General features: G+C 40.8%; 3 protein-coding genes across 3 annotated transcripts in view; 2 read left to right on the top strand and 1 right to left on the bottom strand.

The window, feature by feature from the left end:
* Window positions 1-25,162, top strand: part of LOC148103302 (polymeric immunoglobulin receptor-like) — a 796,664-nt gene that overhangs the window by 162,751 nt on the left and 608,751 nt on the right. The window lies entirely within an intron of this gene.
* LOC118456030 (cell adhesion molecule DSCAM-like) overlaps window positions 1-25,162 on the bottom strand; it is a 533,233-nt gene that overhangs the window by 191,354 nt on the left and 316,717 nt on the right. The window lies entirely within an intron of this gene.
* On the top strand, window positions 12,882-23,541 carry LOC148103324 (uncharacterized). Its single transcript, XM_087839473.1, has 3 exons — window positions 12,882-12,943; window positions 17,811-18,558; window positions 22,206-23,541. The coding sequence occupies exons 1-3, from the start codon at window positions 12,882-12,884 to the stop codon at window positions 23,532-23,534; spliced, it is 2,139 nt and encodes a 712-aa protein (XP_087695599.1). The 3' UTR covers window positions 23,535-23,541.

Here is a 25,162-nt window from a genome sequence, read left to right as displayed (position 1 = left end):
ACAAAGAAAAAGGGGGGAGAAGGCTGACACAGGGCCTGGCCCCTCTCTGAATAACACAGCCAAAACAACATGATTTTCCTGTTCATCTGTTTTTGTTTTGTTTTGTTTTTTTCTCTTTATGCTTAATTACAGGCTGCTTTGTCGGCCCGGAAAGCCGAGGCTGACCTGGACTCCTGCTCTCCCCTCTACCATCTTTGCTCTCCCCTCTACCATCTTTGATGTGACCCTGACCAAATGCTACAGCAGCTGGACCCACAACAACAACCTGAAAATGTCAACAGTGCTGCAGGAAAACGATCTCATGCAGCGGAGACGGAGAACGTTAAATCCAAGGCCCGTTTCACTACACGGGAGAGATTTCCAGACAGCTTCAGCTGACAGAGCTGTGACAAGACGCCTATTAAGCCCGGATGAAAAGTGAGGCCGAGCAAAAGAATGCTGACCTTAACAACTCTGCATTAAAACTGTGCAGGACAGTGACGGACCAACACGGATGATCGGGCAGCAAAAAGGGCGTGCCAGAGACACGAGGAGTAACTGAGGTCAGGAGGCACCTCAGATGGGACAAAAGCACCAGAAGAACATAAGCTGAAGGCACAGGTGTCGGGGCTCGGCCAGTAGCTGACCTCTGAGAAGAGCTGGACAGCAGAGCTGCAGAAGGCCGTGGAGCAAAGCAAGGAAAACATCAAGAAACTTCAATCTGACGTGTACGGAAAAGACTCTGAGGTTCTGCCCTCAGTAAGAGCTCAAGGCATCAGAGCAGAAACTGAGCATGGCTCAGGAGGAGCTGGCTGCTAATCGAACCCATCAGTCAGGCTTGGAGTCCCAGATACAGGACTTGAAATCAGGCCGGAGCTTGCTGGAGCAGGAGGTCGCCAAACCTGACGAGAAGCTCCAACAGCAGGAGCAAACCCTGAAGGAGTTACAGAAGCAAAAGGGTCAGGTTAAGGAGGAGCTGGACAAGGAGACGATGCAGGACACTGGAGAAACGGAGTGCCTCAATTGGGGCCAGAACCAGTATGGAGAGAACTTTGGGCAGGAGCACCAATGGACGCACACAATCGTCCAAATACAGAATTTGTTACAACAACAAGAAGCCATTGATTGTTTATTGGATAAATGCATTTCATGTCACCCAGAGGGCATTTGTGTAGATTTAGGGGACAGGGTCTAGAGCAGTTTGGTTATGAAAACAATGTCTGTGAGTGATGTCTGTTTATGGCTCAAGGCCTCGACTGAATTGTTTACTGTGCTTCACACAGCCTGATAAGGAGCAGTGGTAAAGAGTGAAAATGATGAATTAACGGTGTGAGCCTTATTTCGGAGTGCCACATTTTTGTGATTGAGATTTAATTGAAGGAGGAACATACTGGAAAAAAAATAAATAAATAAATAAAAAAATAAAATAAAAAAATAAAAAATAAAGAAAAGGGGACCAGCCCTTGGATTTACGTAAGCATCTCACGTGTATTTAACACAATTGCCTCAGGCTTTAAAGATCTGTACAAAATTCAACAACTTAATTTTTTCTCATTGAGATGACACGATACAATCTAGTAAGAGTGGTTAGTTGCTGAACTCACAGAATTCATAAGACCGCATAAGATTTCAAATTGCAGGAAAATCACTGGAGTTATAAGAGGCAGACAACGACACACACACCAAATGCATGCTATTGCTATTTATTGTGGATTAACCTGTCAAGGGCAAGCACAAAATAATTCTGCCTCAAATACAGGAAATCATAGCTTCCCTGTATTTCCTACATTGTTGGCATGCTGGTGAGTGCTGTTGCTACACAGTAAGAAGGTCCTGGGTGCAAGTCCACAGTCTGCTTAGTTTGCAGTGGTTTCTCTCTGGGTATTCTGGTTTCCTGCCACAGTGAAAAGTCATGCAGCTGTTAGAGCTAGGTTAATTGATGATTCTAAATTATCCGTGAATGTAAGTGTAAATGGTTGTTTGTTTCTAGGTGATAGACTGGTGACCTGTCCGGGGTGCACCCTGCCTCATAACCTATCACTTCAGGGTTATTTCCCAGCCCTCCTGTAATCAGGATAAAGATAGGAGGATGGTAGTTGGTGTAGACCCATTCAATTCTTATAGTAACCAGAATCTAGACTTTGTTGAACCGTATGCAATATGAAGACAACATTTAGTATTTAAGGGACCAAGTAAAATTTGGATAAAAGTTATTGAATAGTGTTAAAATAAAATGACAGAATTGTGAAGGATTAAAATATTCCAGGAGCTCAACTTACTCCATCAGAACATGTTTCAATCGTGTTTTATGAACACAAAATGCACAGGTTTACTGAATATGAAAAGGTTGTGTTGATTTAACTCAGTTGTTTAAGTTTCTGCCAAAGCAAAACATTTGTGTGCAACCAGTGTCCACTATTGAATCAAGTACATCCAACATGTTTTTTGTCAGTGCAAAAAGAAGTTATGGTGCCTGTATTCCTACACAATATTGTCCCGGGACGGAGAAAAACTTTCTGGTGAAGTTTTGGTTGATTTTTGGGTTTTGCTTAACACTAGGTTGATTTTATCAGTGAGGTTTGGATTGTTTTCTTTCTCTAAGAGAGAGAAAAGTGGTTTTATGCTTGGACATGTTTGCAATTGGCCCCAGTATTTGTTATTATATGAGTATTTTATTGGTTACGTTTGTTTTTGCTTTTGTTACAGTGCACTGAAATAAGAACATCTGAGAGGAGTGATCCACCGGTGGTGATATTTTGGTATTTTGTGAGTTCCTGATTTAATAAATCAGCTCTTTAATCCAGGCCTGAGAGATTGAACTTTAAAGCGCTATAAAATATTCTTACTAGAAACAGTCGCAAAGTGTTTTTCTCCATGATTATAATGGGCTCTGGAGAAATTAACTTATATGGGACATTGATCACATGAGAAGTCCTGAGCCTAAAAGGATTGCAGCGAGTCAATCCAGTCCAAAAAACAAGGAACTGTTTTCCTTTAAAATGATGACGTCATCTTGCTGGTGATGGAGGCTCGAATAGGTTGCGCGTGAGACTCCATTATCAGCAATATCTGGTATGAATGTGTGTGAATGTATTTATGTGACTGGACTGTGATGGACTGATGACTAAAAGTTTTAACTGACTTGATACTGAGACAAAAACGGTACCGACTTTAGGATTAGTAAATGTCCACAAACAATTCACCCAGCTTGTAAAAGAAGGGTGGATGTTTTGTCTTGCTTTGTTTTGTTTTGCAGGAACAGGAGGATGACAGAGACTAAAGGGGGAGGCTGTAGCTTCACATGAGTGTGAACTGCAGACTTAACCCTTTGGTTGCTAATTTTGAGCTACTGATGTTTGCATTAAGAAAATTGTGTTTTATTAGCTGTGTTTTGATTAATGTATCACATTATATTGTTGGGAAGGTTAAATGATAAAGTGAAGAAAAGCTTTGATTTCACTCATGACTGAACATGTTATTATTAACCATAGCAGGCCACTGTAAAAAAGCCAATTAACTTTTATAGAGGAAAAAACAGCCAAAAAACTCTATTGATGTCTATGAATAACAGGGGAATGATAGACGTGTCACATTCAAAATAGAGATATGTAATGACAAACACTGGTCCACGTCATTTAGGTTCTCCATTGAAATAGTCAATAATTTAGAAAAGTAAGATAGAACTGACAGGGGCATGTGCTGAGATGTGGTGCTGCACAAGAACAAGAGCAAAATAAAGAAAAATTATTGTGTTTAGCTTTGATAAATTCAAATTAAAATGTACCATTACACTCAGAGGATCAATATGAAATTGAATATATGCTAATTTTGTATGAAGTACATGACTGATAACTGTTCTGTCCTGAGCTTTTGTTTTTACAGCACCCACTTGACCACACCAACATTTCTCGCCACCAAAAGGGGGACACATGTTAGAATTAAAAATGGCTAATTTGTTTTTTAATGTCTTTTATTAGAATGAGTGGTTTTAATCATTTTCATACACACCTTGCAAATGTGCTTATAATGAGTTGGCACTCGGTCTTTTGAAGGTCATAAGCTTCGTTCGGCGATAGTCCGGACTGATAAAGTGTAGGAAATGCCAGTGCAGCGGGCTAAATGCAAACATGCTTACACACACATACACTAAATTAGGATAAGTCCTTGGGACATTCTGAATATTCTAAACTAATTCTGAACCACCAAAAGATCAGTAGACAACAACATTAGATTGTTAGAGCTAGGAAGAGAGGTGTTTTGGTTTTCTGTCTCTTACAGAGAAAGGAACAGACACCAGACGAGGTCACAGATATACGAGGATCCTTCGCAGCAGAGATAGACACGGTGACTGCTGAAACATCAACTGGGTTCAAGTGTCATGCCAGTTTGTCACCTCAAAAGGATGGATCCCATAAACACAGCAATAACCATGAAGGGGTTGGCGGAAATCCAGGAACACCAGACCAACGACGTTCGAGAGGCTCTTGGTCATAAGGGGGACACGTTCCTGTTCTTTTTTCTGGGGAACACAGCGGTGACCCCAGAATACACAGATCATTGTTTGAAATCGGGGCAGAATAATCCCCTGATCTGTGCAACGACTGAAGGGTTGTCTAACCCCTGAGGTTGAAGACAGAAGAGCAGAGGATCACCCGACTGGAAGACACTGGTGCCTACAGCAATAAAATAAAGGCTAAAAGCTCCTCGGACAGAGGTTCTAGTCTGAGTACGTTTGGAGGGTATAAGGTAGCACCGAAATAAAACTGTGGGAGAACTGGGGAGTGATGGGAGTGTCATCTGTACCTACTATTGTTGTTGTAATAATAGTTTTTCTTGCATCTGAACTGCGCAAACACAGAGGTCATCTCACATATGGTTCACCCAATGGAGGGACAAAGGGCCTCAGGAGTAAGAAGAAATGAACCCAGCAACACTGGATTGCAGGGTGTAAGTGAGCTCTTTAAGTCTAAAGAGCTCATCAGGGGGAATTGTCGGATTATAATATTATTTTATGCCATGTTAGACCCCTAATTAAAGATTGTGAATTATTATGTAGTTTTAGTTTGCATTATTCTCCTGAATTAGAAGAAGGTGATAACTATTACATTTGGTAAACTGATTTGCATTACATTAGACTGCTGATTTATTGTGAATGAATGATATTGTTTTATGATGCATTATACTGCTGAGTTATAAGAAATACTGTTTGCAGAAAGTCATCGCCTTATTTGTCTGGTTAGAAGAGAACAGAGCATACTGCCCCATCTCAGCAGGAGCAGATAAACAGGGAGCCAAGGTCGTAGCTTAGGCGCTGTGTGAGAGAAAGAATGTGAATGTTTAGGCTTTTATGATTAGGTGGGGGCCACTAGAGGCTATAAGAGTTTGATCAAGGCTCCACCATTTTGAGATCTGATGCTGTCTGCTGTATGGTGTCCATCTCCCACGCGTGTGTTCATTAAATCATCGTTTGACTCAACCCGGCCGGACCAGTGTTGTTTTTTTGGTTTTCCTCTTGTATCCATCCCCAATATTTGAATCCGTAACACAACTCTTAACTCACTCGTATTCTAGTTTTGAACTTCTGACGTTTGAACTGGGGCATCCCCGCCTGACACTCGTTGCAGCTGTATACAGGCCTCCAAAATATCACAAGGATTTTATCCAAGACTTTTCAAACTTCATAGCTGGAACTGTGCCAAACTACGATCGAATCTTAATCGTTGGAGATTTTAATATTCATGTGTGTTGTCTCTCCAATTCACTGGCCAGAGACTTTTTAAGTTTGATAGACTCCTTCAGTCTTGCTCAACTTGTGTCTGGGCCAACCCAGAAACAGGGTCATACATTGGATCTTGTACTGTGTTTAGAATGCATTTTACATTTAGGCTGTTGCTGTTTAATTTTTTACATTGTTACTGTGTTATGTCATGAATAAAGTTCACCTGCTGGATCATGGATCAGCTGGACAATACAGTCAAAGACAGACTTCATTCATCATATGTAGGAATCCTAGTTGGATTTTTGTTTTCACTCATATTTTTGAACCAAATATTGAAAACAATTCTGACAGACTGGATACCTGGTCAGGTGTACATTACCTTGTACTCAAGCATCCCAGGACAGAGCCCTGCCCCACCATGAGCCTGGGTGGATACGTGGTTATAATATAAAAGGACCGATACTGAATATGAATATTTCGTGAAAATTGAATTATAATACAAATTAGTAATAAGGGTTTCTCTGCGCCCTTATCTACCCCATACTCAAAGAGCTGCGGGCAGAGAGGGTGACAGGAGAGGATGGCACTGAAGAGAAGATGCTCGGTTTCTGGAGTCTCCTGGTCCTATCAGTATTAGTAGGATGCATCTGCTGTGTCTTCTCGTGGATGCTCACCTACATTGACTCGTTCCATCCTGGTATGGATTTCCCAACAGTGCGGACAGTGGCCCACGTCAGAGACGTTTAATATTGATTACATATGTCTGAATTGCTAACCCTAACCCTAGCTCAACAGACCACAATGCCCTGGACTGTCAGTATTATTACATGCTGTGAACACAAGTAGCTTTGATCACAATTTATGTTGTAAAAGAGAAGGAATGTTGAAAAAAGATCAACATTGTGATATTATTTCTTCCAAACTGACCAGAAACATGCTTGTCATACTCTCACAGCAAAGGATCAGACTCACTGTGCATGACGGCTCAGGCCAATGATGTCTGTTAGATTGTCAGTTGTTTAGTGTGCTTCTGTACAGTTAGTGTCACCGTCTCTATTTCAGAATAATTAATATGCGGAAAACACTAAAAGTTGATTGTCTTCCAATATTCTAACATAATTAAATAAAACTTTAAGTTTGTAAGTACATATTGTTACAGTTCTAATGCCAATATGATTCTTCATAACTCCTGCTTTGAAATACTGAACTTTAAAATTTACCTGATGAAAGATAATTTACAGTGGCACTCTGTCAGGATAATTCTGACTATAAGATCACTGTATTAATCTGAATCCTTCTGAAATGTGCTGTGAATGAATGCTGCTGCAACTCACTGTGGGAAAGCTGTTAATAAAATGAATCTGTGACACATGCAACACATTCACAGAGGAAGAGGACACAAAGGGAGGACACGCAGAGGCTGTGTTAAAGTCAGAAATCCAAATCTTTAGTCAAAAACAGGCGGCGGTTACAAACAGGAAGACAAGCAGTCCATCAAACAGTCTACAGGGTCAAACATACAGAGAATTCAAACAGCAGTAAAAAATAACTGGACACTGAAAAACTTAAAGCAATGTGTGACGCAATAAAAGGAAGCAGTGCAGTATATTCACTGAATTATCATCAATTACAAAAGAGAAAAGGAGAAAAACTATGATTTCTAAGAAAATAAACCTTGATGGAAACATACAGAATGTAAACTGTGTGAGTTTGGTGAACTTTGTTATTAACAAATGAGGTAAAAACCCAAAACAGACAAAACACAGAAAGAGGCTCTCAGTATTGATTAATAATTAGAAAGCATCTAAACATTCTGGTCGTGGATTTTTACAGTCTTAGTTCCACTCGCTGTCATCATTATAATCATCATAATCAATGGTGAGGTCCTGAGGTGGGCGGGACTGTCTCTGATGATGTCACAGTGAAGGAACAGCATCTGGCACGTGTTACTGAAACATCCCAGTACACTGGTGTAGTTTCCTCTCCAGCTGTTTGACATGTGACACTTCAACATTAAGGGGAAGAAGAAGAAACAGCGTTGGGTCAGGTGACCACATGGTTTCTAAAGTAACTGACAGGAAGTAACCAGGCCGTTAGAAATGGATGGCATGTGTTTAGAGTTACTGTAGTTGGGTAACTCTACTTACCAAAAGCAGAAGCACACAGATGACAGATCAGATGCTGAATGTTGCAGGAACATGCTCACGTGTGGTGGCCATCCAGTGCTGCTCCGGCAGGTTACACAGTCCAAGACTGATATGCTGCCCATCTGAGAGTTTGAAAACACACATGAAAAGATTTATTTTGTATTACAGTCAAAGTTGGATGTTCATTTCTGTCCTTTAAAAATGTTTGTGTATTTGAAAGCACTAACATTTAAGGATGACTTGGATTGTCTCCTTTAAAGGGGAGACAAGTGTATCCACTGCTCTACGTCACTTTACCTGGATGATGACTCCTCTCTCCCTCACTCAGAAACACTCCTAATATATTCAAGCAAATAAATAATATTGAAGATTTACTTACATCATTAGAAAAACATCAAAAACATCTCCCTTTGATTCTATTTCTCCATTCCTGCTGAACATCAGGCAACAAATATCTCAATAAATCACAGTAAAATGTAAAGCACATATTTTCTCTGCTTTGTCTAACCTCTGCAGAGCCTCTGTCAAGAAAAACATATCTGTAAGCATAAAACAAATGTACATTTCATAACACGTCACTGGAAAAACCTCGGTCAGTTGATTTCCTCTGTGCAGTGCAGACGAGCATCAGTCAGCAAGTCAAGGTGGTGAGATGGACTGGTGTCCTTTGTGACTCTGCTGGTTCTTCTGAGGAAACACCACCGTCTCTCCACACCGTCACCATCTGTGAGCACAAACTGCTGCTCTGCCAGCATGTAGGAAATCACATATCACACACACAGGGGTGAAGAAACATTAGAGCTCAACTTTGGATACTTTAGATCTAAACAGATCAAACTAGCTCTTAGTTTCAACAATCAGTGAACAGACAAACAATCATACCATACTGATTCTGTATGAATACATTATGGTATTTTCAATACAGGTCTCAAATTAATTTTTTAAAACTAATACAGATATATGTATATATATATATATATATATTTTGATAAATTAGCTTGCTAAATTATAAGAATATATATTTTTTCATTTCACAATTGCAACTGAAAGAAATTAAATATTGAACAAAAATATATTGTCACATTCTGAGCATGCTCAGCATGATGACAGACTTGAAGTTGCTACAGATTTTAAGAAGTGATAATTATAGGGAAGAAACTTCTCTTTTTCATCTGTTTAATCAAACATTTGATGCCTCAGCTGTCTCAGTCCTATAGCGTTCTGCAACTACAACTAACCTGAGGCTTGGATTTGGCTGCAGGTGCCCCTGTACATCCTTCTCAACATGTGGGTACCATTTAATCACACTTCTTCCTGAGCTTTGCTTCATCACAAGACCAAAGGTGGCATCCCGTGTCACGGTCATATCATCATCCAGAAGAAACATTTGAAGAAACATCATGGAGAAGAAACATTTATGCGCCTCCTGGTTTTGTTTTCTGATCCTGCAAAAAGACTGAGGACAACAAAGCCCAGAGAACACGAGATACACAACATCCAACATTCAGACTCAACAGCCTCCATAAATGAAGAGCACCAGGTTGGTTCAGTTATAGTAGATATAAGCATACTTCACATTACTGGGTATGAATAATAATGAGGAGGTAAACTTTGAAGATGCAGAGCATGATGTCCCATCATCAGACTGTAAACAAACATCCACCAGGCTTCTTTGTTGGCAAAATTGATGATTCTCCTATCAGGGATCTGTAGAGTGTATTAACCTGTGGTATAAGCAGCAGTCACTGAAATATTACTGTTTCAGATAAGAAATCTAGCACATAAAAGCCAGGGTGGGAAGGATCTCTGCAAACTGACTTACCTCTGCAAGTGTGAAGCTCAACAAAAATCTGACTCTCCAGTCACAGACAAACAAAAAACTCCAGCTGGGAGATAGAAAACGCTGTCTGGGTCTTGCTGGATGTTGCTGGTCAGAGTCCACACATTAGCAGAGTGCTTCTTGGTCCCACTGATCCATGTGGACAGCGACTGTGGAGAACTGTTCTGGAAAACAGAAAAGAGAATTAAAATAACAAAAAGCCAAACAGGATTTCCACAAAAACTCTCTTGGAATCAGCAATTGGAAAATCATTGATTCATATTACAATTAAATATGAACAGGTTCCTTAAATGTACGCAGTTCAGACCTGATTTAATTTAATTTCCTTCACACAGCACATTTGTCCAGGCTGACAGGTAAACATAGAATTAATCTCAGGTAACATGACTCATAGTAGAGATTCAGTAAGAAAGATTGCAGGCTCTAATATTATTACCACACAATCCAAGGACACACCAACGGCTCAGATTTCTAAACTATTTAAACAAATGTCTTCTGAATATTCAATTCATGTTCACAGTGGGAGGGGGGTGTCGTGGAATTTTTAAAATAAAGTCTGCAACACAGAAAGAGCTGTGATCAAGCTATTTATTACTGCGCCAACACACATCAAACATCACAGTTCAGTCATGTCAGCTCTGCCACAGAAGTGGTGCTCCTACTCCTTTATGCATTCCAAGGAAGAGGGAGGAAGTTACAAACTGATCCTACCACACTTCACGTGTCTCGCTATGAAACCTAATGAATCAATGGTTACGCTGTTTTGTGGCCTTGGCCTTATCAGCACCTGTAAAGGGAGTTGTTTTCTCAAACTGCTGAAGTAAGTTCATCTAGTTTTAGAAACGTTCACTGAACAGTCTATAACAGTGTCACTAAGCATATGCATAAGCACTTAAATACTTTAAATGAGAATAACAGAACATTTCTATTACATGAGCTAGAGCCTTTCCCAGTAGTCATAGGTAGAGCACACCTGGACAGGTACCAGTGTACCACAGAGACAGACATCAGAGTAACAAATCTATTTAAAATTAATGTAAGTTTGCTGCAGCTGTATGGATGAACATGTGTTTCTGTGCTCACAGTCCACCTCTCAAGAACATGGAGTTGGTTGGCACGGTGGTTAGCACTGTTGCAAAACAGCGAGAAGGTCCTGAGTTCAATTCCACTATCAGGCCGGGGTCTTTCTGTGTGCGTCTTGAAAGCAAATGTTGGAGTGTAATTGTACAAATTATTTAACTTTTTTCCTTCTTATATCATAACGATACTGTAGGAGCCATATGAGTTGTTCCTTTTTTGATTAAGTGCGTTGGTTTAAATGGACTCACTGATTTGGTGCACGGGTGTGGGGCGTGTCTCATGGGTGTGTTAGATGATAAATGTGGTTGCACTCACCTGTTCACAGCACCTGATGTTGATGAGCAGAAAGGTAGGGTGAGCATGAGGCAAAACTTTCTGTTGACCGCAGCTTGAATGATTTTGATGTATTTTAACTGTAACTTGATGGTTTTTGTATATTTATGCACTAATTGTTGCCATAGGCCAAGTTGTAAGTTGGCATTGTAATTAGTGCAGTTATTGGTGAGTTGCAGTTATTTGTTTGTGCAGTCTGTGCATTTCTTTAATAGTTAATCCCAGGCCCTGATTTGTATATTGGACAGTTGCATGTTGAATAAACGGAGCAAATGGTACAGAAGTGTATTTTATGTGTTTATTCTTGCGCGTCATCTGTGTCCTCGTGTTTAGCCTGCCGCGGCCGTTGGTTGGTTGAGCCGCAATACATACCTTGTGCCTCTATCAAGGGGGCTGCTAATGACAAAATAAGTCTCCATAGGCTCCGTTAAGCCATCACATTTCAAAACTCCAAATCGTCAAATCAAAATAAAAGCTTCTACACCCGAACAGGAAGTTGGTAGTAGAAAACAGCGATGAGTGCCAAAATAAGGTGCAAGGAACTAAATAGAGGCATTCAGGGTTGTTTACACTGTGGGTTAATTTTCAGTTTCTTAGTCCCCTGAGTTTGTAGCATCGTGTGTTAGTGTATGGGTTTGAGCAGTTCCAGAGGGTAGATTCATTTGCCTCTCACCTTTAGTTCATATTTAGTGATTTTTGCCAAAATAAAATCTTGTTTTACACTGTTCCTCCGAGCCTCTGTGTGGTGTCTACATCTGAGTCCTCTTCCTTGTGTTGGCTGCCCGGTCGTGACAGAACCTGAACTTGTCTGATGTTCATGCTGATGAATATGGTTACACCGACACATATTTCCTTTCAATTTGGTTTTCAACTTGTTTTCATTTAGGGCGACCAAAAACCATCACCTCAGTCTTTTTGTCATTGAACAGGTTTATCCAGAGGAGAGATGCATCAGTACAAACGATTTCATCCTTTAAACCTAAACTCTGTGAATGGCTGACTGTTCGATGTACTAAAGAATAGAAAACATTATTTCCCATCAGACCATGAGCAACATTCAGGCATGTAACACAGTAACACTTTTATTCTTTACATATTCAGCAGAGAGAGTTAGTTGTGTGCACAACTAAAAAAAGGTTGTTCCAATTCTCAGCATCACACCTCTCTTTTCCTGAGTCCTTGGCAATTCTCCCTCTCATGATGACGTTTTCCTTGAGGCTAAGGAAAAAGTTTAGGGAAAGGAGATTGGCGCTAATTTTGAAATAACACCCCACGTGATTACGTTGTGCAACTGAGTCACGTGACGGCACAACCACAAATCACAGCAGAGCCGGGAAAACGGGGTGGAGCAAAGTGTGTGTGCGGGAGAGGAGTCGAGCAGAGAGAGCTGCTTTTTCATGAAACGGGAGTAAAGTAGTAAACCTACAGGAACATATACCACTATCAACGTTGGGATCGATATCTGCATCGATCTGCACACCCTTGTCTCCTGGATTGTAGCTGAGATCAGCGTGAACCACGTGGGTCTCTGCTCCGTCTCTGTGTTTCTTAAGACTTCCAGCTTCATCACGGAGTTTCTCTCGGTTTGTGGGCTCATCTAAAGGTAAGCACCGAGCTAACTTTAATGCGGGTTTCGTTTATGTTGAGTTTAGCTCTGTTGAGAATAATAGATTGTTTGGTATACATTGGAGTTAGACAGACTGTAGAGTTTGTGATTGTTTGCAACATTATGAAATGGCGGTTGCTAGGGGTAAGAATACATATAGAAAATTAGTCTTGGAATATGAACAAAAGGATGGGCTGCAGGGCAGGAGAACAACCAGCCCCCAGGACAGGAAGCCACAGGTACAAGCCTGGGGGAAGGAAATCAGCCTTTACAATAGTACTTCATAGGATGATCTCCAGATGCATCTGTATTTTATTGTCTTCCAGCGCAAATAAAGACGTCTGATAAAATAAAGACACTGTTTAGTCTTAATGTTTATTACGTATTATACACAAATGCAATAAGCAGCAGTTGCTATAGGCATCTGGAAGCAACTGTATATACAATTCTAACATGTGATTAACTATTAGTTACTCAGTGTCACTCTTTCTATGCAAAACTAAGCAACTGAAAATAATCAATACTGAATTAAAAGTGTACATATGTAATTGATATAATTACGTCACCACATCTGATTAGAGTAACATTAAGCAGTTTTATATTACACAGAACAACCACAACAGAGCTCTACAATTAATAACATCTAATTGCAGCTACTCTGACAATGAGCTGAACATCACTAATCATTACCGGTGCCTTTTTTGAGTCTCTCTGCTTTCCTCTCAATTTCTGTGCATTATTTAAAAGTCTTAATAAAGTGACCTTTTGTATTGGCAATGTACATCTCTGTTTCTTGGCTATACATTTTTTTAATGTATTCTCACAGTTTTTTTTCCACAAACAACAAATTAAACATACAAGCAGTACAGCATACTGCTTAAAAAAAACCCTGAAACCCCACCCACCCATCTGCCAGAATTAAAGGAAAGAGGGGAGGAAAAAATGGAAAAATAGGGAAAGGGGGGGGGGGGGGTGTCAAGTTAGGCACTTTGACAGAAAACATTGACATTTACAGATGTATACATGCACACAATTGTACAGAGGCAGCTATTGTCCATCTTTCCATTTGTCAATAAATGTCAGAAATGGTTGCCAGGTAGTGTAGATGTGGATTCTTTGAGGGAGCATCTCATCTTTTCCAGTTTAAGATACTGCATAATGTCTGTGATCCATTGTGAACATGAAGGTGGAGAGGAGTCTTTCCAATGTAACAACACATGTCTCCAAGCTAACAGAGTGCAAAAGGCTATGGTTTTCAGCTTATGTTTGTTCAGATGCCTCCCCTGCAGGACGGTACTGAATAGACCGGCAAAGGGACATAGATCAAATGGCTCTCCTAAAATTTTTGACAAAGTAGAGAAAACCAATTGCCAAAACTGATGAAGCATTGGACATTTCCAAAACATATGTAGAAGGGTGGCTGGAGCCTGCTTACATTTATCACAGGGAGGATCCAGATCTGATCGCCGGAGCACCACTTCCTGCCATAAAGGACATCTACAGGAAGCGGTGTCTGAAAAGGGCTGGGAAAATCATCAAAGACCCCAGTCACCCATCACATGGACTCTTCACCCTCCTGCCCTCTGGGAGGCGCTACAGGAGCCTCCGGACTAAGACCACCAGGTACCGGAACAGCTTCTTCCCCACAGCTGTCAGACTCCTGAACTCTGCCTCCTGACATCTGACCCACGTTAAACTCATGGACTGGACATACACACACCCACAACCACCTACACACACACAATGGACAACCGTACCCTCAAACACACAATAATAACATGGACTGAACCACCATTCACAATCACTAGCACTTTATATAGCCTCTGTAGAAATTATCCACATATCTCACTTATCTTAACTGCACTACTGTATAGTTCTGTGTAAATAATCATACGATAATTTTTTAATCCTACAACTGTTTATAACTTGCATAGTTCACATTTCTGTATAACTGTATATCTCAGATTTCTGTATAGTTTTTTTTTTATTTTTTTTTATTTTCTTATTTTCATATTTATATCCTGTTCATAGCCTGTACATAGCTGTACATAGCTTGTACTCACTACAGCCTGTACATACTTATAGTTATAGAATATTCCTAACATACTTCATACCGTGTACATTATAACATACCATAATAGACCCATTTCTGTAATATACTCACATATCTATATTATTGCTAATATATATTGTAATATATCTATATCACTAAAGCACTTCTGGATGGATGCAAACTGCATTTCGTTGCCCTGTACCTGTGCATGTGCAATGACAATAAAGTTGAATTCTAATTCTAATTCTAATTCTAATCTTAATTTGGACAGTTTAGTCTTTGACCAGTGTAGTTGTAACATGGTAGACTAGTGTGCCTGTGTTAATTCAGCTCCATATTATTGTGTGAAGTTGCACTGGGTTGGGAGTGGGGGTTTTGTGTGTGTGTGTGTGTGTGTGTGTCACATTTTTGGTGAGCCAATGGCTGGAATGGGGTTGGACTAATTAGAGGCAGGTGTACTTGATTGCACTGGTCTACTTATAGCCCACACTACAAACACTGCTGTGTCGTTTTGTCTCTCTGTGCAGGTATGTAATGTGATGAAATCTGATATGTTTGGGATGGATGGGTTTTGTGCTATGAATTTTATACTGAAGGTGTCGTTTTGTCTCTCTGTGCAGGCCAGGGCCTGTTATATGCCACAGCCTAAAGGCAGCAGAGTTGCAGAGGCTGGAGTGACCACTGGCTATATGCTTGCAGGGTGGTGGGTCTCCAAGGACAACTTCTACCCCTGTTAAAGGCAACATGTGGAGTGCAACTGGCCGTGTGGCATAGCTGGCTCTGGCCTTGGGACTGTGCGTTTTTATTTGATTCATGAATGGGACACTGGACTGTTTTATCTTTTATCTCTTGATATTTTTTGTCAATAAATTATCTTTTAGAATTTTATTGACTGTCATCTTTTTGCCCACGACTGAGACGGTTGGTCAGACCTAGAATCTTTCTTTGGGTGTGTTACAACTGGCTTTGTCGACAGGATCTGGCCACCATAATCTGTAGTGGGCAAAAGCAAGATGACTGATCAGAGTGAATCACAGTCTGGCCCAAATAGAGAAGCACCAGTTTCTAGTGCAGGGTTTAGGCCCTTTGGTATGATCCCTATGTTTAATATGGTCACAACTAAATTTAGAGGGAAGGATTCAGATATTAGTCTAGGTGAATGGAAAAGTAATTTGCAGACAACATTTGCTTTGCAAGGAGTTCCTCTAGATTTTAGAGCAGAATTAACACTCTGTTGCTTGGAAGGCAAGGCTAAAAGAGAGATTTTAATTCTAGCACCAGAGAAGCGTAATTCACCTGAGCTAATTTTTAATGAGTTAGATAAGTTGTATGGGGATAAAACAACTGCTTCGGTCCTGCGCTCCCAGTTCTTTAACGCTCGCCAAGAAACACATGAAGACATCAGTTCATTTGCACTGAGATTACAAGGACATTTTCTCAGGTTAAAGAGGAAGGACCCTAGAGGTATGAATGACTAAGATATTCTTCTCAGAGATCATCTGGTTCAAGGCTTGAGAGACACTGCCCTTAGAGGTGAATTCAGAACAAAAATTCTAATGAATGATCAGTTGACATTTGGCGACGTGGACACTAAACTCAAAAAAGTTTGTGAAATGAATGTCTGCTGGGTCCCACATGGTCAGATCGCTCTGTCACAGTCTGGCAGAGGCAGACTGTATTGAGTGACGTAGAGGACCCAAAATGCAGACAAAATGGAATGTGGAACAAAACTTGACTTAACAAAAAGCAAGCAATTTAATGAGGCTGGTTTTTTAAAAGAAAAAAAAGAAAAAAAAAGTAGAACAAAGGGCAATAACTGAACTGCTGAAGTAGGTATATAGTGCCGAATTAACTTAAAACAATTCAGATTAGCATTGACCGTCTTAGCAATCTTCTTTACATGCTTGTCAAATTTAAGACGTAAATCAAAAATTATACCTAAAAACTTAAAATCTTTGACCTCCTTTAGTTCTTCGTTCCTTAACTGGATTTTAAGCTCATCGTTTATCTGATCAGCAGGAACAATAAACTAAGAATCTGTTAGTCTCACTCATTTAAACCCTCTGCTGCATTCTGTTCACCCCTGCTATCATTCAATCATCTTTCCTAATATAATAATAATAATTAGTCCACTAGTTCATCTATCGCTTCTCATCTCACTAAGTGAACCGAACAAGATGATAAAATCAGAAACACAGGCTTGAAATACCATCTGGTATTCATGAGCTTCATTGCATGTATGTGTATGTGTTAGTAGGATTAAAACATTCTGTGCTTATGTATGTCGTTTTAAATACTTTCCCCTTTTTCTGAAACAAATCTCTGTTTACTACACCTTCTTGTTTCAGAAACATCTAAAGAAGAAAGTCTCTATTGTAGTCAGGCACAGCTAAATTCTGCTTGTGAGTTAACCTAGCCAATGTCACAAAATCAATCAATCAGAGCAGTGAAACAAACCACGGAGGCCCCAGACAAGTGCAATCAAACGATGAGTTTATTAACACACAGGAGAAAAGATATCAGCATGTCTTCTGACAAAAATACATGTGGAGAAGACTTTTAAAGCAGTGAGGTATCTCCCCCCACCCCACCCCCCAATGGCACTAAAATAGGTTAAAGACATTGGTTACAATAAATGGTACATCTTTAATGGCTATAAACAGACATAAAACTTCTCTTTTCTATAACACGTTCCATAAAAGGCAATAAACTTCAAGTCTTCAGGGTCTCTAAGGGCTGATCCTCGACTCTGATCATCTGTTATCAAGTAGGTTAAAATGCAGTTAGAAACTAAATGAGTTAAGGCCTCAGGCCTGGCACATTTCTAAATTATATGTGTATTGTAAGCATGCATGCAATTAACCTTCTATGCTTTAGTCCTTTTCACTATAGATTGTGAAGACTTGCGCTTCACAAAGCTCTGTAGACTAAAGCAACAACTCTGAATGAGCACAAATACTATGCAATGTGTATGAAATACTTCTGGCTGTACCTGTAATAAATGTTAACCTAAAACGCGCGAACTTTTATCAACATATCACCTGCCCCACCAGAGGTGAAAGGACACTGGACCACTGCTACACTACGGTCAAGGACGGCTACAAGGCACAATCCCGCCCTCCGTTTGGCAAATCCGATCACGCCGCCATCTTCCTCATGCCAAAATACAAACAAAGGCTGGAACAGGAAGTTCCGGTTCAGAGGAAGGTCGCGCGCTGGACGGATCAATCGGTGGCCGCGTTACAGGACGCACTCGACGACACAGACTGGGACATGTTCAGAAACAGCTCCGATGATGACGTCAACGTGTTTATGGAAGCGGTTGTGGGATTCATTGGGAAACTAGCGGATGATACTGTGGAGACAAAGACTATCACAACATTTCCCAACCAGAAGCCGTGGGTGGATAAAACCATCCGCGAGGTTCTGAGATCCCGCACCGCTGCCTACAACACGGGACTCACGACGGGGAACATGGACCTGTACAAAGCCGCGTCATATAACGTGCGGAAGGCGGTGAAAGAGGCGAAGCAGTGCTACGGGAGGAAACTAGAGTCACAACTCCAACAGAGGGACTCTAGGAGCCTGTGGCGGGGACTAAGGACAATAACGGATTATAAAGCACCAACAACCGGTATGACGAACGCGGCCGTGACTCTGGCAGACGAGCTGAACACTTTCTATGCTCGCTTCGAGGCTGCAGCTAAGGACTCTAATGATGCTAGTGCTAGCGGCGCTAACGGCTGCAGACGGGAAGATACTGCCAGCACCGGAAACGTGCTCGTCATCTCCGAGCATGAAGTAAGGAGAGCCTTCAAGAGAGTGAACACCAGGAAAGCAGCAGGACCAGACGGCATCCCAGGTCGTATCCTCAGAGACTGCGCATACCAGCTAGCTCCTGTGTTCACTGAGAGGTCAGAGACTTCATCATTTCTTCAGTACCAGACACACTGGACCCACTACAGTTCGCTTACTGTCCAAATCGTTCCACAGACGATGCCATCTCTCATCTCCTCCACACATCACTTACTCACTTGGACACTAGAAGGGGGAATTATGTTAAAATGCTCTTCATAGACTACAGCTCTGCATTTAATACCATAATTCCCTCCACACTCACCACCAAGCTGGAGCATCTGGGACTCAGCTCATCTATGTGTCAGTGGATCTCCAACTTCCTAACTGACAGACCACAGGCAGTAAGGATGGGCGGACATGTCTCAGCCTCCACCACTCTCAGCACTGGAGCCCCCCAGGGGTGTGTTCTGAGCCCCCTGCTGTAATCTTTGTACACATATGACTGTGTGGCCACTACCAGCTCCACCACCATCATCAAGTTTGCTGACGACACCGTCGTGGTGGGCCTGATCTCTGACAACAACAAGACGCCCTACCTGAAGGAGATTAGGAATCTGGAGAACTGGTGCCAGAGGAACAACCTCCTTCTAAACGTCAGTAAGACAAAGGAGTTGATAGTGGACTTCAGCACTAAGCAGGAGAGGAACTACCAGACCCCCGTCATCAACGAGTGCCCAGTGGAGAGAGTGGACAGCTTCAAATACCTCGGAGTTCACATCACGCAGGACCTGTCATGGTCCTGTCACATCAACACCGTGGTGAAAAAGGTCCGACAGCGTCTCTACCACCTCAGACGCTTGAGAGACTTCCGACTGCCCTCCAAGGTGCTCAGGAACTTTTACTCCAGCACCATAGAGAGCATCCTGACAGGAAACTTAACCTGATTCTGGAACAGCACCATGCAGGACAGACGAGCTCTACAGAGGGTCGTGCGTTCAGCTGAGCGCACCATCCGCTCCGAGCTGCCTGACCTGCACTCAATCTACAGCAGGCGGTGCTGGACCAAGGCCAGGAAGATCGTGAAGGACCTCAGCCATCCCAACAACAGACTGTTCTCTCTGTTGAGGTCAGGAAAGCGATTCCGCTCCCTGAAGACCAACACAGAGAGACTGAGGAGGAGCTTCTTCCCGCAGGCGATACGGTCTCTCAATCACACCACCACACAGTACTGACCCACACATATAGTTCGTACACACACTGGACATTCTGGACATTGTTTTCACTTCATCACTTAAATCACTTTAAGCATATTTGCACTGCACAAGACACTAAATAATGTGGATTGCACAACACTGGACATTATATTCCTCATTTCCAGTTAATACAGTACAGCTGCTGTTATTGTGTATATATATATATTTATATTTTCTTCATACATTCTGTTACATCCCCCTCTCTCTCCCTACTAACCCTTTGTTTTGTCCAGGCTCCACCTCCTCTGTCCTGATTGGATGCTGCGCAGAGTCCGGCTGATTGGTAATCAGCAGAGCACTATTTAAGGCCTGTGGAGCTGTGCTTCTTGGCCCTCTGGCCATTTTGGTTGCCATACTTGAGCAGGCTTGCATGCCTTTGTAGCCGGTATGAGCATTGTTGTTGTCATGTCCAGACTGCTTGTAGGGGAGAGCTGCCTTTTGCTTTGACACCCTGTTTTTTCCTGTTTATGTGCTGTTAGGTAGGTTATGGTTATAGGTTGTATATTTTGTTTCTTTGGAGTTAGGTAAGTTTCTTTTATTTCTACATCAGGGATGTTTTGTTTGTTATGTTGGCCTTGGCTCTCCCTGACGTTACACCTCAGTCTGGACTCAAATCCCATCACCAGTGTTCAATAAACCTACTAAAATTACCCCCTTGGCTCCTCCTTCTCTATCCACCTTTATGTTCGTCCCTCCAACCCCCTAGACTAGCCAGGGGACGTAACAATTCTTATATATTTCTATACTTTGTATTGTGTATTTTGTTGCACAGTTATTTTATTTTCAACTTTAATTTATATATTTTATCTTATTCTTTCCCAGTTAAATTTACCCTTCATTCTAATTTGTGTTGTACAGTTATCTCATTTTTAACTTAACTTTTATATTTTATTTTATTTTATTCCTTCCTAGTTAAATTTACCCTTTTTAATTTTCATATTTATTGCCTATCTTATTCATAGCCTTTTCTTTTTTTCTTTAGGTCACGAGCAGTTGTCTAAGCATTTCACTGCATATCGTACTGTGTATGACTGTGTATGTGACAAATAAAATTTGAATTTGAAATTTGAAATTTTTTGATTTGAATTAACATAGTGGAAGGATCCTTAAATGAACATCTTCAATAAACAACTTTAATGCAATATCAATACTGTAAGAAATATTATTAATGGAATAATGCTGTAAAGAATGTTATTAATGCAATTATAATGATGCAGGTTATATGGCAGCAATAAAATAATTTCTGGATCTCCACACCAACCACACTGTGTGTTGTTAACACCTTCAACATGTACCCCCTCGTGATGTGTGCCACTTCCTCTGTGTCCTCTATTTGTGCCACCATATGGAGAACCACAATAGCCACACACATTGAAATACAGAATTCTTAGTTGCTTAGATGATGAATTGTAGAATAAATTCTCCATTTGTAAAATAATTTTAGAATCCCACATTAACAAAGGGAGTTTCAAAATGTTTCGAAATTACCATCCTAGGGGAGCTAGGATGGTAATGAGGTGCTTGAAATGTTGTAGGTGGCTGAGTTTAAACTGCTACCATTGAGATTGATCGGGACTACATCTTTGTGGATCTATGGAAGTCCATATATACAGGGTGTAGCATCCCCTGGGTAAAGGTGGTGATATGCAGGGGGTCAGGGGTTTTTCCCTTTCAAGTTCTTGTAGGCAACTGATGACTTTCTTTTTGTAGTTGCTTCTGGGGTTTCACCTTGAAGCTTCATAGGTATTGTTGTCACTGAGGAGTTTAGTCATGTTTATTTGCTCTGCTTCTTTTTGTCAGGGATAAAATACATATATATACACTTTTTGTGTCCTAGCTGAGTAACAGGAGGAGAAGAGTGGTGGTGCAGCAGAGGAACAATTTCAGCCATTTGGACTCAGCTCAGCCACTACCGAGGAAACAATGACTTCAACACAAAAGGTGAGAAAAACATCACAATTACACTGTTATTCAAACTGTGTGTACAGCTGGTTGGTTGTTAAAAACCTGTTAACAGCAGCTTTTTCTTTTCCATCCTGGGCTCCTTCATATATACAGAATCTACATTCACAACCAAAAACCACAGAAGTTACAAGAAAATACAAAGATCATATTTTCTCTACACACATTGAAACAACAATATCATCAGTTGAACTAAAAAAAATTTCTAAAGTAAAAGAGTTTCTCTACTGATAAATATTTCTTCAATAATGTCATTTCCATTACAACTCTCATTGTAGCACATCATTGTAATGTGATCCTATTACCAGAAGGTGGTGGTAACACACCTACAATGTGTTTGTGTTTACATGTTTGATTCCACCAATGGAGGGAGTTTCAGTTTGTTCCACGACTGCATTTCACTCAATGCCTCTGCTTGTATCTGTGTCACTGCAGGACCAACATGGAGCAAGAAGTCAGCGCTCTCAGGAGGCCGACAAACCTCACAGAAGAAAGGGAGAGAAAACCTACAGCTGTGATGAGTGTGGGAAGGATTTTACCCGGGAGGAAGGCCTAAAAAAACACCAACTCATCCACAGTGGAGTTAAACCTTACATCTGTGAGTTGTGTGGAAAGTCTTTTACCCAGGCTGGACACTTAAAAACACACCAATTTATCCACAGTGGAGTTAAACCTTACAACTGTGACTTGTGTGGAAAGTCTTTTACCCAGGCTGGAGACTTAAAAAGACACCAACTCATCCACAGTGGAGTTAAAGCGTACCGTTGTGAGTTGTGTGGAAAATCCTTTACATGGGCTCAATACTTAAAAACACACCAATTCTTCCACAGTGGAATTAAAGCTTACAGCTGTGACTTGTGTGGAAAGTCTTTTACCCTGGCTGGAGACTTAAAAAGACACCAAATCATCCACAGTGGAGTTAAAGCTTACAGCTGTGACTTGTGTGGGAAATCTTTTACCCAGGCTGAAGGCTTAAAAACACACCAACTCATCCACATCGGATTTAAACCTTACAACTGTGACTTGTGTGGAAAGTCTTTTACCCAGGCTGGAAGCTTAAAAACACACCAACGCATCCACAGTGGAGTTAAACCTTACAGCTGTGACTTGTGTGGAAAGTCGTTTAACCAGATTGGAGACTTAAAGAGACACAAAATCATCCACAGTGGAGTTAAAGCGTACATCTGTGAGTTGTGTGGAAAGTCTTTTACCCTGGCTGGAGGCTTAAAAGAACACCAACTCATCCACAGTGGAGTTAAACCTTACAAATGTGACTTGTGTGGAAAGTCTTTTACCCAGGCTGGAGACTTAAAAAGACACCAACTTATCCATAGTGGAGTTAAACCTTACAGCTGTGAGTTTTGTGGAAAGTCTTTTACCCGGGCTGGAGGCTTAAAAGAACACCAACTCATCCACAGTGGATTTAAAGCACACAGCTGTGAGTTGTGTGGTAAAGCTTTTGCTCAAAATAGCGACTTACAGAGGCATCTAGTTACCCACTCTGGAATTAAGGCGTACAGCTGTGACTTTTGTGGAAAAAGTTTCAGCAACAAACACTACCGAAATATTCACCTACGGATTCACACTGGAAATGATGTTTCCTGCTGTGATCAGTGTGGGAAACTGTTTGCAACAGATGCACAATTACAAAAACACATGTTTAGCCACACTGAGGAGAGACCTTATAAATGTGACCTGTGTGAGAAAACTTTTAAAGCTCCACATCAGCTGAAAAAACACCAACAGATCCACACCAGAAAGTAACTCTACAAGTGCAGACACTGTGACAGAAACTTCTCACAATCAGGTCATCGTAACAAACATGCACATACACACATGCAAGTGAACTTCAGCTGTGACCAGTGTGACAAGAGCTTCAGGAATCTCAGTTCATACTCCGAACACAAACGATCCCACACTGTAAATAAACTGTTTCACTGTTACCAATGTGCAAAAACATTCACTTCATTATCTGCTCTGTGCAAACATCAGCCTGATCATGCAGGACTGAAATCACTGGATCACAATGAATCTGAAGAGAGAGAAAGATCCTCTTCTGGTTTCAGGGTCAGACTTATAAACCTTGAGATCAGGCTCCACAGAGTTCAGATGGAATCTCCTATAAAGAGTGTCAGCTGATGTCACACTTGGATCTGATGAGGTAGCTCTGATTTCTGGAGCTGCAGTGAATAATCCTGAATGTTACATTTAGGAAGCTGCATGTATAGATATGTATATCAAGTTTATGTATTTTCCTTTGAGGGATTTAATTCTCTAAAATGTTATCCCTGTTACATTTTAATCTTTGTTCCCTTAGGACACAGTAGTGTTTAGTAGTTGTATTCATTTTATGTGTTACCTCAGTTAAATTTCAATCCTTCATTCAAATTTAATCTTTTGCTGTTGTAAAATCTTCTCTTAAATCATTGTCTCCCAAAGCTGCAAATAATTTCACAGCAGTTGCTCTTAAAACTTCCAAAATGAACTAAATCTGTCCACCAGCTTTGAAACAACACCCGCTGTGACTTTATGTCCAGAAAAAAGAAACTCAAGCTAAACTGGTTTTGGGCTGTACTTCACATAATACCAGTTTGTACCAGAAGATGGAGCAGTGAGTCAGTGTAACCTTTTTTTAATTAGGCAAAGAACACATTCGTATTCACAGTGGCAGCAAAGAAATGTTGAAAGTTAAAAACAGCAGCACACATCAGGACCATTTTAAAGATCACAGGTGATTACTTTTACTTAATTCAAATTCCTTCAAATTTTTGGCTCCTCCTTTCACTTCAGTGTATTTACTGTATCCTTGAAGTCCACATGTTGTTTTTTAATGAATTCATTTTGATCCACATGTTCTGCAGCTGTTTTCCTGTTGATTTGAAGTTTATATTATGAAATCCTGATAATGTTAAAGCGTTAGTTATATTTGATGAACTCTGTGTAAAGTTTGTCTTATTAAACAGTTTGGTGTGAAAAATGAAGAAATGGTCTCAGAACAAGTAGTTTGAGCCATGATTTCAGATTCAAACTAATTTAACTGTTTTCAGTGGTACATGTGGAGCTTTATTACAGGAGGAGGCTTGGCTGTTCTCCACTCACACAGAACAGGGTTCCTGCAGCTCATTAAAAACTCTGAAATGATCTTCAAGGACCAAAATATTTGATTTTTCTCAAAAATGTGCTGTGGGCATGACGTTTTTAGAGAGTGTGTTTAAGATGCATTGTGATTAACATCTCACACATTCCAATAAAGCAGATGTTCCTGCATTGCAACAGTAGTTTGCAGATGTGTTCTCCCCCCTGCCCGTGTGCACGACTCTCACTGAGCACCACTTTGAAACGCAGCTGATTGGCAGATTCCCTTGTCTGCAGAGTCCAAAGACAAAAATGGC

Source organism: Neolamprologus brichardi, chromosome 3 (assembly GCF_056152115.1).
Source record: "Neolamprologus brichardi isolate AB-2024 chromosome 3, ASM5615211v1, whole genome shotgun sequence".
Taxonomy (NCBI): domain Eukaryota; kingdom Metazoa; phylum Chordata; class Actinopteri; order Cichliformes; family Cichlidae; genus Neolamprologus; species Neolamprologus brichardi.
This window is presented reverse-complemented; position numbering and strand designations above follow the sequence as displayed.

Coding starts and splice junctions, on each gene's coding strand:
- LOC148103324 (XM_087839473.1), top strand. CDS start 12,882: ATGAACAAAAGGATGGGCTGCAGGGCAGGAGAACAACCAGCCCCCAGG. Junction 12,944..17,810: donor CCCAGGACAGGAAGCCACAG/GTACAAGCCTGG, acceptor CTGCCCCACCAG/AGGTGAAAGGACACTGGACC. Junction 18,559..22,205: donor TCGTCATCTCCGAGCATGAA/GTAAGGAGAGCC, acceptor GTGTCACTGCAG/GACCAACATGGAGCAAGAAG.